This window comes from Glycine max, chromosome 16, assembly GCF_000004515.6.
Source record: "Glycine max cultivar Williams 82 chromosome 16, Glycine_max_v4.0, whole genome shotgun sequence".
Classification (NCBI taxonomy): domain Eukaryota; kingdom Viridiplantae; phylum Streptophyta; class Magnoliopsida; order Fabales; family Fabaceae; genus Glycine; species Glycine max.
The window spans coordinates 33,857,423-33,873,418 of NC_038252.2; the positions used below are offsets into that span (position 1 = coordinate 33,857,423).

Genomic DNA, 15,996 nt, shown 5'->3' on the forward strand with positions numbered 1-15,996 from the left:
TATCATTGTAATAAATAATATAAAAAGATAATAAAATAGGAATTTAATGGTCAATATACTGATATTGTAAAAAAAATTTATATTGTTGTTTAATCATAATTCGAATTAATATAATTTTTATTATATATATATATATATATATATATATATATATATATATATATAAAATAGATTGTGATTGAATGACGATCTAGATTTTTTTATACAATTAATATATAATCTTTTTTATCATAAAGTATTTAGTTAAAAGTAAAAAATAACACTCCTCATATAAAAATAATATCTTAATATTAAAATGTATCTATATGCTATATAAAAAATGTTGTAGAAAAGAAAATTGACATGTGGCTCTGTCTCAAGAGTTCCATAAAATAAATTATTTTCAAATAAAAAAATTAGGAAATTAACATTCTCAAAATAAACTAATTTGATTGAAATATTCATTTATTATGTAATCTAAATAATGATGGTCAAAATTTATTGATGTCATAATTATAATGATTAACAATTATTATAATTGTCAGTATTAATTATAAAGGAATTGCAATCCAATTATATAAGTTAATGACATATCATCATGAAAATAAAATAATCAGTATAAAAAGAGAGCATAGGATTTAGTAAGATATACAATGCTGCCTCATTTTTGCATTCGCTTCAATTCGTGTCTGCATCCACTTAACCTCATTCTTGGAGGGAATTGCTGATTTGTATTTTATATCTATTTTATATGTTTTCTCTAATTTTTTCGAGTACATTATGAGTTAAGTTTATCTTTTCTTTTTACCAATGTGGGTTGTACCATCTTCCTAACACTATTTTTTCCCCATTATTATTGATACTGTTTCATTTGCCTTTGTTCTTGATTGCTTCTAAATGTCCATGTTCTTCTTCTAAAGTCTTTTTTTTTTTTGTTTTTTACTTCATGCTCTTCTAAACTCTTGAGATGAAGTGGGTTGATAAAGCATTGTGTTCTTAATTTTATTTGGTTAGTTATTACTTTTTTTCATTGTATTTTTTTTTAAGAGAAATTGTTAGTTGGCTCCTTTTTTTTTTTCGTTTATGCTTTGAATGTGCTTATAGAACTTTGATTTGCACCAGTTATTTCTTATTTTCATTTGTTTGTTTTAGTGAGCACACAAAATTATAACGTTGTTTTTTTTTTTTGTGTGTTGATTTATGTTGTTTCCTTTATCCCTATTCTTCAAATATATTCTCCTTTGGTTGATATATGTTAATTAAAAAAAATACCTTATACAAATTGATATACGTTGCAATAAGAAAAATCATCTATCACAAGGGAACACTAACTATACGCGAGCCTATACACGGGTTTGTATGCTAAGAACATATGCACAGCAAGCAAAAAACTCTCAGATTAATTAAATAAATGGGAATCTTAATTAATTTAAATCAAATTAATTATGATACCCAAATTAATCTACGCATATTAATTATAGTTTTAAGGATAAGGATAATATAAATTATTATAAATTTTAATTATAATTTTATTTAATATTTTCTTATAAATTGTTATAGTATAATTTTTGAAATTAACATTTGTTATAAATTATCCTAAATGATACTTAATTTGATTTAATATGCATCTTTATTTTTGTTGAAAAAATATTTTATGTTATCTGTAATATTCATTCAAAATCATATTAATGTATATGGTAATTTTTTTTAACTTACAAATTAATCAAAGCATCGTGATTCATTCGTCAAAAAGGTTTTTTTTTTTTTATCACTTAAACGTGTACTATACTGATAAAAAAAATATGTACAATAGTGTTCTTTTTTTTTTCTATCTAAGAAAAATTATTGGCTACCATTCATATTTGGTGCTGACACAACAATGAGATTCGTCCAAATGGATAAAGATTTCACACATTTGTCAAATCAATATTTAACTCTCACAAGTTATGACATAATTAAAAATCTTATACTTTAATTATAAATAATTCTTAACAAAACTTTAAGAAAATACTTAAATACTTAAAATATTTATATTTCACCCATACGAGTCACACACTCTATCAATATATATATATATATATATATATATATATTAAAAAAATTAAAATAAAAAGTTCGATATTCTTAATAATCATCGATCCTAATCCTAATATCAAAAGATAATCAAACTAAAAACGTGCCTCTCCAAGAAACCACGACTGGTGAGATGTACTGTTTGATGTTACAATGGTGGGCAAGGCTAATTAAGGTGGACAAGTGTGTTAAAAGGTTCATAATGAATAAATTTTATTGATTATTGGATTCATGCATGTGATTCATATATATGGTTGTAATATGTAATATCCATATTAGATAACTTTTCTCCGAATCCTTTCTCTCTCCATCCTCCTCTAGGTAACACCGTTTGTTTACTCTCCCTCTCTTCCTTTTGGCCACTCTCATCATCACCATCGTCAATGGCCTTGATTTCATATATGGGCACCATTGCCTTCACCTATGTCATCCTTAATGGCAAGTGCATCTTCTACCATATATAGTTCTAGGTTTCGATCTCGGGAGAATAAATCCAGTGTGGATAATGTATATTTCAATTGTATAGATCAAATGAATCCAATTGTTAATAAAATTTGCTCACCATGAACCATTTAACAAACTTGCCCACCAGAGCCTTGCCCTAGATTAATGACTTAAATACTTTTTTGTCTTTAATTCAGTGTTTTTTCATTTCCGTTCTTACAATTTTTTTTCTTTAATCTATACAAATATGTTTATTTTACTTTTTGTTCTTAAAGTATTTTAAATAACACTTTCAATAATAAAAAAATATTTTTAAAAAAATTATTATCCAAGTACTTTAAAGAAAAAAATAAAATAAATATATTTTAGAAGGACTAAAATAAAACTTTTACAAAAACAAAAATTAAAAATTACAAAAACAAAAAAATATATAAACCTAGATTTATTTATATATTTTATCATTTATTTAATATTTATAAGCTATTTTCCGCTAAAGGTGTGATGGGACAATAAACCAAAAACCTATATGATTAAAAAAACAAAGTTGCCTCATTCAAAAAAAAAAAAACAAACAAACAAAACATGGTTACCATTTTAATTTGTGATTATCGTTCTCCCATTTTTATTCTCATATACCTCTTTCTCGTTCCCTTGTTGGCACGTATCAATTCTATTATTCCCTCCGTTCCAAAACAAATATAGTTCTGGGTTATTTTATCAAAAAAATTAATAGATAAATAAATAATAATTTTATAAAATTGACCTTAATATTAATATTACATTGAAAAATTAGAATGACAATATTGATGGAAAAAACAGGTCAATACAATAACAAACTCAATAACAGACATCAAAAATAGATTTTCTCAAAAGCTTGGGGGTGAAGCACTTATCTCCCATTTCAAATATCATTTTGACAATCCACAGACAATTTAAGGTATCATGTGTGTAAAATCTATTGCCCAACAATTAGCCATTCAACTTTGAACGAATTTGTAATTTCAATATGAAAAACACTCTTTGGTGGGTGTGTGAAAATCACGATGATTTTTTTTCTCTTCTTTCTCTCTCAATATTTTGTAATTATTTTTTCTCTCAAATGAATCTATCTCTTATACCATAATCCGATCCCTCTCTACTTAAACAAGTGAGACAGAATGAAGCTTTTTATTTAGACTTTTACTTTACATAGGAAAGGAGTCCAAAAAATCTAACAAATATTAATAAAAAAAACTAATATTAAATAGTCAAATATCACATTTATTTTAAAATATTTTTTCTTTTAAATACCACACTTATTTTGGATGAAGGTAGCATTATGTTTTCCTCTTTCCTCTCCCTCTAATTCTCCTTGTGCAACATGTGTTCTTCTCCTCACTCATAGGCTACATCTTAGGCCCATTACCATTTCCCTGTATCCTCTTTCCTTTCTTCTGTACACTTGCATAATGGGCCTACTATTTTCTCAGAAAATTTCTGAGATCATTTGGGCAAGAACTTCTCAGGGTACGTAGGAAGTATTCAACTCATGAAGTTGTTTGCATTGAAGCTGGACCCGTACTGGGATTGTTGTTGTCGATTTTCATCGTATGGAGATTATTATTATTATAATTGACTTTCATCAAATGTGTAGATCATCATAAGAAAAAAGTTATCTACTGTTTATACTATAAATTTATTAATTTTTATAAAATTGTTTTAAAACTGTTTTACAATATATCATTGTCAAAAATATGTTTTACAAATTAAATAGCTCAAACAAGAGTGAAACCTGAGATTTTTTTTGTTGTTTGTACAACGCTCTAATCAGCTCAACTAATAGGTCTAATATGTTACAAAATAATTAATGTCGTTATATGAACTATTAAAATTTCTAATATATATCTAATGCGCATGTAAATTTAAATAATAAATTTTGTAACAATTAATTTTGATATAATAATTAATATATTTATATACATGAATTTTACGAAAGGACAAAACAGGTATTGCGCACAATTGTTGGGTGCACGTAGGAACGTCCCATTTAAAATCATGGCCCGAGTGTGTTTGAGTATGAGGGCCCGAGTGTGTTTGAGTATGAGGTTGTGCTCCGCATTTTCTTATAGGTGTAAAATCATTCAAGGATGTAGAAGCAAGTTGTGGTTTTTCTTCAACCCACTTCAACTTAAACTTGAGAGAGGTTGAGATCAATCTGGAAGGGATCACTATATGATTAAGTTAATTTCCTTTGATCATACTTCGTTAAGATGTCATTTGTTGCATTTATTTTGTCCACTAAAAGTCGTGGTGATTAAATGGGGGCAGCTCGGGTTTACTAGCATGTCTACGTACTAGCTAGCCACTTGATGACTTTATGTCCAATGATTCAATGAATAAAATAAGAACTTGGCAGTTTTCTACTAGTTAGTATATATGGGAAGGATGATAATATATTTATGTGTCCTACAAGGGTTGTTATCTGATTTCCATCTTCCTTGCCATTATTTATGGTTTTTGTTTGTATATATGTATGTATTTAGGTCATTGCTGGATTATGGGTTTGTCTATTCTGGAAAATTGGGCCAACTTGTTGATGTTCTATCAGAGGTGTCTCCTTCTCCTTTGACTTTTAGTGCCATTAAAGTCCAAACATTATCTTGAATTGTATATATTGTGATGTGATTGTGATGAGTTTCTATAATTTCGTGAAACAGCTTTTGTTTTTGCTTCATATATACTGTACCAATGCTTTACGAGAATAGAAATTGTACACGTTCACCTCATTTTGGGGTGCACTTAGAAGGGAAATTAAAACGAGAAAGGAAAAAAAAAATAAATTAGATGAAATGTAAAATGTGATTTGCAATGAAAAATAATTTTAAAGAGAGATAAAAAGAAAAATAAAATTAAAGTGATTTATACAACTATAGGAATTCTTATCCCTCTACTTCAAAAAAGCCTTAACATCAGGTAAAAAAAAGAACCTACGAGAGCACTTATACAATATAGAGCGCAAAATAGAAATCAAGAGCATAAAAAAGATACAATTTGTTCAATATAGAAAATCCCTCAATGCAAGGGTAAAAATCATGAGTTGTCCATACCAAAGAAATAATTCTACTATAATTAATAAAGGTATAAGAGAGTCTTCAATAAGTGTATTGAAATGTGCTACAAACAGTCAAACCAAAATCAAACACCAATGCTTAAAATATATAAACAAGAAGATGAAAACACCAAATGCAAAATAGGAAATGTGAATCACTTATCTCCTTCTCCAGATATTGTTTTGACAATCAAACCGGACAATTTGAGGTATCACGTATGTAAAACCTATTGTCCAAAGATCAGCTCAATCCAACGATGAATGAATTTGCAGTTGCAATATGAAAAACATTTTCTAGTGGGTGTGAAAAAATCACGATGATTTTTTCTCTCATTTCTCTCTCAATGTTTTATAATTATTTTTTCCTCACAAATGAGTTTATCTCATACACCATAATCTGACTCCTCTCCACTTAAATAAATTAGACAAAATGAGGTTTCTTATTTGAAAATTTACTCTACATAAAAAGGGAGGCTAGAAAACCCAATAAATATTAGTAAAAAAATAACTAATATTCAAATATCATATTTATTTTAAAATATTTTTTCTTTTAAATACCACACTTATTTTGGATGGAGGTAGTATTATGTTTTCCTCTTTCCTCTCCCTCTAATTATCCTTGTGCAACATGTTTTCTTCTCCTCTCATACACTCGCGGGCTACATCTTAGGCCCATTACCATTTCCGTGGACCTTCTTTCCTTTCTTCTGTACACTTGCATAATGGGCCTACCATTTTCTCAGAAAATTTCTGAGATCGTTTTCGCAAGAACTTCTCAGGGCTTAGTTGTTTGCATTGAAGCTGTACCCGTACTGGGATTATTGTTGTTGAGTTTCATCGTACGGAGATTATTATTATACTTTCATCAAATGTGTAGATCATCATAAGAAAAAAGTTATCTAGTGTTTATACTATAAATTTGTCATCTAATCACAAATTAGTAAGATAAATTTATTAATTTTTATAAAATTGTTTTAAAACTGTTATAGTATATATCATTGTTAAACTCAATAATTATTTCTTCCCATTGATAGGATTAATTTGGGGTCTTGCTCTGACGGCATTGTTCTTATGGTTCAATGAACCCACCTTTATTAATAATTGATGAAGTGTTCATACTAGCATTTGATTTGACTTTATGATATTAAATAGTCGGCTAGTTAACTAATTTGCTTGTTTTGATCTTAATTAGTAGACCACCAAGGATATCATCACAACAGCACATTCTAGAAGAACCTGTTTTACATGTAAATTGCCACGAACATGATATTAAATAGCATTTTATAACCCCGAGCCAAACTTGCACTTAAACTTGAGAGAAGTTGAGATCAATCTGGAAGGGATCACGTACTATATCATTAAGTTAACTTCCTTTGATCATACTTCGTTAAGATGTCATTTGTTGCATTTATTTTGTCCACTAAAAGTTGTGGTGATTAAATGGGGGGCAGCTCGGGTTTACTAGCATGTCTACTAGCTAGCCACTTGATGACTTTATGTCCAATGATTCAATGAATAAAATAATAACTTGGCAGTTTTCTACTAGTTAGTATATATGGGAAGGATGATAATATATTTATGTGTCCTACAAGGGTTGTTATCTGATTTCCATCTTCCTTGCCATTATTTATGGTTTTTGTTTGTATATATCTATGTATTTAGGTCATTGCTGGATTATGGGTTTGTCTATTCTGGAAAATTGGGCCAACTTGTTGATGTTCTATCAGAGGTGTCTCCTTCTCCTTTGACTTTTAGTGCCATTAAAGTCCAAACATTATCTTGAATTGTATATATTGTGATGTGATTGTGATGAGTTTCTATAATTTCGTGAAACAGCTTTTGTTTTTGCTTCATATATACTGTACCAATGCTTTACGAGAATAGAAATTGTACACGTTCACCGCATTTTGGGGTGCACTTAGAAGGGAAATTAAAACAAGAAAGGAAAAAAAATTAAATTAGATGAAATGTAAAATGTGATTTGCAATGAAAAATAACAATAAAGAGAGATAAAAAGAAAAATAAAATTAAAGTGATTTATAAAACTATAAGAAGTCTTATCCCTCTACTTCAAAAAAGCCTTAACATCAGGTAAAAAAAAGAAGCTTTTAGCATCCATTTTGAAGATGTTGAAAGATTGGCATTAAAACTCAAAACACTTTCAACATAAGTTAACAAAGAAACATAACCAAAATTGAATTTCATCGTTAACAGGAAGCTGAACATTAAGTCATGAATAAAAACCACACAAAGCCAAAGCCTTAATAAGACATTATATTGAACCAAAAACCTCTGCAGAATTTAGATACTTTGGCATTCTTTAATAACTGGTTCTTTCAAAAGTTTAACATTTTAGTATCAAATGGTCCAAAGATGTGCGCGCGCGTATAGAATTAATCCAAAAAGTAGGCAAAATGAATTACCTCGAGGATGTACCTAAAAGCCCAGATATGATCACCAGCCTCAATACATACACTAGCTAGGACCAACTTGGTGCACCCACGTACTACAGTATATATATATATATAAGAAATAATGATAAAAACTGAGATCATATTCATAGACCTAGCTTAAAACAAATCTTAAAAATTATGTTTGATATTACTTTTTTGGCTAGAGTGGAAAGCTTAGATTTTCTGTTTGGGATACCACTACAAGGACTATTAATAACATATATATATATTTTTATCTAACACTTAGTAAAAATATTATTAAAGTTTAAATTATACATAATATTTAATAAAATATTACAAAAAATAGTAACATTTATTTATATTTTTTGATATTTTTAAATGTTACTAAAAGTTTTTAGTAATATTTTTATTAAGTTTTAGATTAAATAAATGTTTTTAAAGATGTTGTGGAAGATTAACCTTTTTTCAATCTCATTGATAATTGAAGCCATGGAACTGTGCTAATAATATAGGAGAGTTAAAAGTTGAAGCTCGTGCAACTAAAGCATAATAAAATTTAATAACATGACAAAGTAAATTAACTTCCAAATCAAAAGAAAAAAAAAACACATCCGCTTCGTTCTTTTCATCTTTTCCTCACAATTGATTGATTAATCCACGTGGGGAACAAAAAAGGAAGGTAAAAAATAATTTAATGTTAGCTCAGCATCTGTTTTATTATGGCCATTTCCTCTACGAACATGTTGAAACAAGCATAAATCCATTAGAACCTATAGCTAGTAGAAATCATTTCACTGGGGCTGAAAGAAAGTGTTATCTAGCCTTCAACCTGCCAAAGAGAATAAAAGCTTCTACAATATGCACTTACAGTTAAATCTGAGCAATCATGAAACGTCATAAAAAGAATTAAAACTAATTAATTGCAACCGCGGGAAATCTTTCCACTCAAATACGGCTTAGTTTAGATGAAAAGAAAAAATATCAACTTAATTTCTTTTGAATAAAAAATATTAGCAATAATTAACTTTTACATGTTAAATTACGAAAAAGGACCGAAAGTTATGCATGTAGCTAGGAACGTGGACCCTTTTCAGAACTAGTCTTCATGACAGACAGAGTTATGAATGGGGGCATTTGTAATTTTGGAAATACAATCTTAGATATGAAATAAAATGTTTCAGGATAATCTGACAGGGGCACTCAAGATGTTACAAAAACAACTTATTTTCTTATAAGAAAAATCCTATTTTAATCTACCATTCACAAACATATAGCTTATTTCATAAACAACTTAAATGGAACAAAAAAAAAAACCAGCTGAAATTGAGAAAAACAAGTTATCCCAAATATCTTAATCATATTTAATGAGTGGCTCGATCCTACACATATTTCTTGGCTACCATATGTCCAAGAATCTTTTTTTCCAGTAAATATGAGCACAGCATTGTTGTCTAGCCTGATGTTGCACCCTGCCCTTAAATAGATGCACCCTCTTACTCTTAATCTCACAACACATTTCATTTCTTCATTCCAAGAAACCATTCATCAAACAATGAAGGACACCATAGTTCTATACCCGGCAAACTCATACTAAGTTACTAACCCACCAGGCTGAATAGGGTGATTATGGTGGAGAACATGCATGAAGGTGGTTTTGGCGGTGAATGAGGACATAGATGGGTTTGTGAGTGGGACTGAGTTAGGGAACTCATGGACTCGGACAAGGGAAAAGAGAGAGTGGATGGAAGCTCTTAACTTGTTGCGTTCCAAAGGTTGGTTCAGCTGTTAAAGCAATAGTGATAAAAAGTCTAGTGGACATTTCAAACTCATGTAACACTTTTATTCATTTAATTGGAGTCAACCATGGAGACTAGGTATCACCTCCCAAAAGCTGAGTATAGAATTATGGAATCCTTCTAGACTAGTCATGGTGATTCAAGAGAAAGTCTGTTTTTTGTTTTCTCCTCCCCTGATTCAAAGTAATTATTGGGAGGAATAGCGTGTGGAGCCAAATGTTCCTCGCTAAATTTATCGTCGCCAATGTGGGAAGTAGCATGCAGCGTAAAAATTATTATATATCATCTCATAATGTCACGTCACGTACGTATTAGTGATGTTACTGTATAGTAGTAGTTCATTTTATGTGATATATAACTGAATTTTATTAATTTTTTATAAATTAAAAAGCTAAACTATATATAATTAATATAAATATTAATTAGTTGCAATAATCATATATAGATATATGATAGTTTCAAATTATATAATAGTTTTTTACTTTTTATTTTTTATTTTCATCATATCATTTATTGTATCTATTATTTATTATTAAAATTCTTATTTTAAAAGATACTACTACTAGTAAATTTGCATGTGTCTGTGCTTGTAGAAGATTGAATAATTAATGCAAACATGCCTTTGTGTTCCCTTGAAGTGGTGTAATGTGATCTGTCATTGTTTGAACCCATGCATATGTATTGACTTTAATGATATTATTTGACTTGGCAGTTTGTATAGCTCGACTTCGCACCACAGAAAACGGGTCCCCAGCAGGTAGGATTTACATATGCTTCCAAGGAGGCGAAGGACACTATTAATTTAAAGAATTATTCATGAGTAAATTATTACTTTGGTCCTTAAAGTTGTGAGGTGTTCGATTTTATTAAAGTTGATTTTACATATTTAATTTAGATTAATAAATTAAAATTAATTTTTCTAATTTTAAAATAAATGAAATTATTGATCTAGAGTGAATAAAGAGTATAGCTCTTTATAATTCATTAAAAAATAATTACTAAGATTTAATATTTGTATATTTTATTACATATATTTATGCATTTTAGTGTGATTAATCTAATTATTAAATTTTAATTAAAAATTATAATTAATTATTTATCTATTTAAGTAATAAATAATATTACATGTACGTGATAATCAAAATGTTATAATTTCAATTTTTATATTTTTATCAATAATTTCACAATTATAGTTTTTATTTATAATTTTTAATTAACAATTATAATCAAAATGTTATAAAAAAATTTAAAATTATACCTGTATGTTGCAAAATGAATAAAAAAAAAAGAGTGTGTGGAAATAAAATGTATGACATGTATTATGAGTATTATACATGAGGTTTTACCTTCATGAGAAAAAAGAATGAAGCATTAAATATGATTGTAAATTAGTAATTGCAATAGTTAATCGTAGATTTTCTTTAAATTCATTAATGGTAAAATTGAAAACAAGATATCTATCTAAATTTTATTGGTCATTAAAGATGGGAATTGTTTAATCTCATTTTTATCTTGTGTCAATTACACAAATCTTATATTATAAATTAAAATATAAAGGGTTGTTCGAATTTACTTCATTTTCTCAATTTAACATTTTCAATGCGGTAGTTTAGTTTGCATAGACTTGATCTCATAAATTCGTAAATAAATTAGCTAAGTCAGTTGGCTCGCGACAACCACTATAATCGATGGTGTGTGTCCACCAAACCTAAATAAAAATATTTAAAACAAACTATATAAGAGCGAAAAAAATATTTTAAAAAAGATAACATATTATAAATAAATAAAAACAGTATAAAAAGATAATAAATTGTCGTAGTACTTTTTTTAGTGTAAATTATCTTAGTCCTAACTAATATTATGTTATGATTTTTAGTTCTTGATTATCATAAATAATTAATTAATTTAATGAGTTTGAATTCAGTTTTATTCGGACAAAAACATACTAGTTTCTTACTAACTTTTATTATTTGCCACTCAATTTCATTATAACAAATTTTATCTTTATACGTATTTATTTTATAGTAAGGTATTATATGCTTTAATATTTAGGATCAATTGCTAAAATTTAATTTTCTTATATAAATAAATAAAAAAAATCACTTTAAAATAGACTTTACTAAAAGGACAAAGATTGAGCTGATTTCACTCATTTGAAGTGTGGATCCAAATATTTTTATAAATCAAATATTATAACTAAAAGGAATATAAGGAATACTTTAACTCATACATAAAAATTAGGTAGGAGATACACTCAAGAACATAAATTAATCAACAAAACTGTACGAACTAAAATCCAATAATAAAGAACATGTATGACTCTATAAAGATGAAAATGGAATAAAATTATCTTGTAAGATAAATAGAACATGTTACATTGTACATATTTTTTTAAGGAGGTGGAGGCACAAGAAGTTACTCCAACCACAAGGCTATTATGACAAAAAGAGGTACCACATTACCACTTCTAGGTAACCCAATACAAGTGATGAGACACCCCCATCCCTTTCCCACTCCCCTTGACACTCCATAAGATTAATACACCACACAAGAATTATAGTAATTTGCCCATATAAGAAGAGAACCGGGCTGAAGCTCTAACTTTCATTTAACCAAATTAATTATATATACAAAATCCACAGCATACCTGATGAATATCACCTTAGTTCAAAGCAATCATATCAGATGACTGCATGCCATATAACAATATGCCAACTAAAACCATAGGCATGTTGTGGTACATCTATAGTTAAAAGGACATAAATTATGTTGTACTTTGTTACTTTTTATTTTTAACGTATGGATGTATAAGCAGAAACAATTATCAGTTTGGTTCATATATATATGTCAAAGAAGATTGACGTGAATTTCGTTGAAGGAAATCATCAAAATAGCTTTAATTTCTACGTTAATTTCATGGATTTTGTCAACTTATGCATTATTGAAACGCAACCAATTAAGATATACTAAATATCTTCGTCTTCCGTCAGGCACCGATTAATATGAAAGATTATTAGACGGAAAATATACATTGAGTCCTGATTTTTGGGATGTTTATAAGATGTTTTTGGTTGTCCAAAAACCAGGACTCTCTCCTAAACGAAATAGATCTGAGGTATATTACACGGACATGTTTAATTTGACATGACTCATCAAATTAGTTTCTAAGATATATCATGCAAGTTTATTCGTACGCAATGGTTCCGTGGCGTGTTCTGCTGAACTTGTTCCAAATTTATAACTCCTAATTAATTCATTCGTATGCTTAACAACAACAATTAAGAAAAAAGGAAAATTTTGGTACGATGGGACATTTTTTCTGGTGTAGAGGCATTAATACTTTAACTCTTAAGAGAAAGAAATAGAGAAGTAATTAAAATAGTTGATTATAGTACTCCTATAATATGAAAAAAAAAGAGGTGAATAAAAAAAAGTGGAACATGTCTAGATAGTAATAAATATCACGACCGAATTCATATTCAGAACATCGATAATTTACAACAACTTAACTCGTGCTCATTCTTTATTGAGAAAGAAATTCAGTTCTTATACTGAATCTCATGCACATTTCTAAATCATTCTCTCATTCTCAAGTTCTATACCATTAATGCTCCCTCCATATTTCTACCAACCTATTCAATGCAACTACTGAGGATCCACCTTCAGTCATTGCTTCGGTGGCACTGTTTTTCATTTTGAAAATCCTCTGTCTAATCTCTTTTCCCCTATCCGAGTTCATGAGCTCCTTGACTCGGTCACCCAACTCGGTGGAACTCACTAACCCGTTATTGTTCTGCTCCACCGCCAACCCCACCTTCATTTCCTCCACCAAAATCACCCTATTCAGCTTCTGCTCCGCGTACAAAGGCCACGCCACCATTGGAACCCCTTCACAAATCGCTTCCAACACCGAGTTCCACCCGCAGTGAGTCACGAACCCACCCACCGAGTCATGACTCAGAATCGCCGCCTGTGGGGCCCAGTCCCTCACCACCATTCCCTTCTCCTTAGTCCTATCCAAAAACCCTTCTGGTAACAACTCCTCCAAACTCGGTGGCTCCGCCGACTCACCCTCTTCGAACTCGCTCCTCACGACCCACAGAAACCTTTGTTCACTCTTCTCCAACCCAATAGCAATCTCTCTCAACTGAGTCCTCGAGAATCTTCCCATGCTTCCAAAACTCAAAAACACAACACTCTGACTCGGTTGCGAGTTTAACCAACTCAGACACCCGTTATCATCCTTTCTACAAGGAGCAGAAGAAATCACGGGTCCAATGCAAAACACTTTCGGCGTGGTTCCTTCCATCAACCCTTCGTTGAACGCTTCCAACACACTCTCTTCGATGGCTTCACACGTGTTTACTATAATCCCGTAACTGCCCCTCATGCACGTGGCTATGTCAAAAAAAACCCCGTAAGCTTCGTTTTCACGATCTTTCGCTCCGTCTGGCATGTCATCAGTGTGAATTTTCGGTAACCCTGGGATTACAACGTGCGTGTTGAGGTCCTTGAGGGACTTGGTGCAGGTTTCGTGAAAGATGGTTTGATAAAGAAGAGCGGCGAGGGTGGAGGCGCCGGAAGTGTAGTAGAAGTAAGTGGGGATTTGAAGCGTGTTGGTGACACGTGCGGCGCTGTAGTTCATGAAGTCCAAGACTATTGCTTTGAGGTTTGAGGTTTGGGAGATGTAGCTGAGGATGCGGCGGAGGTGGTGGCCGGTGGCGCGGCAGAGCTCGAAGGTGAGGGCCATGGGAGGGAGGACGGTGAGGATGGAGATCTGAGGGATGCGGTGGAAGGTGATGGAGGGGGTGGCGGCGGTGACAGCGGCGATGTATTTGGCGGTGGCGTCGCAGGTGAAGGCGGTGGGGGAGGTGGGGGTGTCTTGGTTGGGGGGTGGGGTTAGGAAAAGAATGGTGATGGAAAGTGAAGGGTGGTGGCTTAGTATGAGTTTACCTAGTTCCACCATTGAAACAAGGTGTCCTCTTCCCAAAGCTGAATATAGAACAATGGAATCTTTCATGGTCATGATGATTCAAGAGAAAGTCTTTTTTTTTTTCCTTTTTTTTCTTGCTCTTGCTGTGGTGATTCTTAGGAGGGTGAATTGGTGTGGAGGGAAAGTATTTTGCATGGTCTATTTATTAGCAACTTTGGGAGGTGCAGGCTACGTACGTGTCTTGGATTATATGTCGGCTGGAATATTTCATTTAGAAAAATGTTTTGTAGGGTCTCATTATTATGTGGAGGAGAGAGAGAGGAAGAAAAAAAGGAAAAAATTATATAAAAAATATTTGATCAATACTCACAATATTATCTAACATTGGAGAGAAAATAAAAAAAATATAAAAATAATAAGTATGATAGAAAAAGAGAGATTAATATAAATAAGAATTGTTATTAAAATATTTAAAATTAGAGAATATTTATGTATTATTACTCAAAATAAATATAAATATTATAAAAATTATGATGTAATTTAAAAAAATAAAAGATATTAATGAAGTCTTTAAAATAAGTAAGTGTATGTGTAATTAATATTTTTTTTTAATTCTTTTATAAGTAGAAAATTTAAGAGAATTAGGTCATGAAAGTCCACCAAATGATGATAAATCTCAAGATTAAATAAGTGCTCAAGAAATACTTACTGTTTACATACTTCTCATGCTGTGAAACTCACTTCCTTCCTTGTGAGACATGAATTAATCTCATGATTATCAGCTAGATCGACTTAATTTGTTGGTTTGGGAGGTATATTCTTAAACTAGAAGGGATAAAAAAAGTGTAATATTTTACCTATGGATATACAAGGCTGTGTTTCTAGAAGTTGAATATACGATGGTTATTCAAGTCAAGGATTTTATACTATTATCGCTTGGAGCGGTGTGGTGTGGTACCGTGATATGGATGCGTTGCTATTTAAACCCACACTTATTGAAATAATTATATGTCAGTAGTTGAGTCAATATAACCCACATTTATTGATTTCAGAAAAACAGTCAAGGTGCACCGAATGATATGATAAGAAATTATTAAAAAATAAAATAAAATTGGGTGAATAAAATATAAGAAAAGTTTATGCGGATGAATAAAAATCTTTGTTTTAGTACGATAAATTCTATGGTATATATCTTTTAAAATTAAAAGTTTTGGAGTTGTCATGTTATTGGGACTTAATTTCTTTACTATATTTAAAATTCATTTGACT

The 15,996-nt window shown here is 30.3% G+C and overlaps 1 protein-coding gene across 1 annotated transcript; it reads right to left on the reverse strand.

Annotated features, from left to right (window-relative positions):
• Nucleotides 1-13,250: 13,250 nt before the first annotated feature.
• IF7GT3 (isoflavone 7-O-glucosyltransferase UGT3) lies at nt 13,251-14,887 on the reverse strand. Its single transcript, NM_001367066.1, has one exon. The coding sequence runs from the start codon at nt 14,818-14,820 to the stop codon at nt 13,399-13,401; it is 1,422 nt and encodes a 473-aa protein (NP_001353995.1). The 5' UTR covers nt 14,821-14,887; the 3' UTR covers nt 13,251-13,398.
• Between the last annotated feature and the right edge of the window lie 1,109 nt (nt 14,888-15,996).

Bases quoted from the DNA above. Each gene is read 5' to 3' on its own strand.
- IF7GT3 (NM_001367066.1), bottom strand. From the start codon at position 14,820: ATGACCATGAAAGATTCCATTGTTCTATATTCAGCTTTGGGAAGAGGA.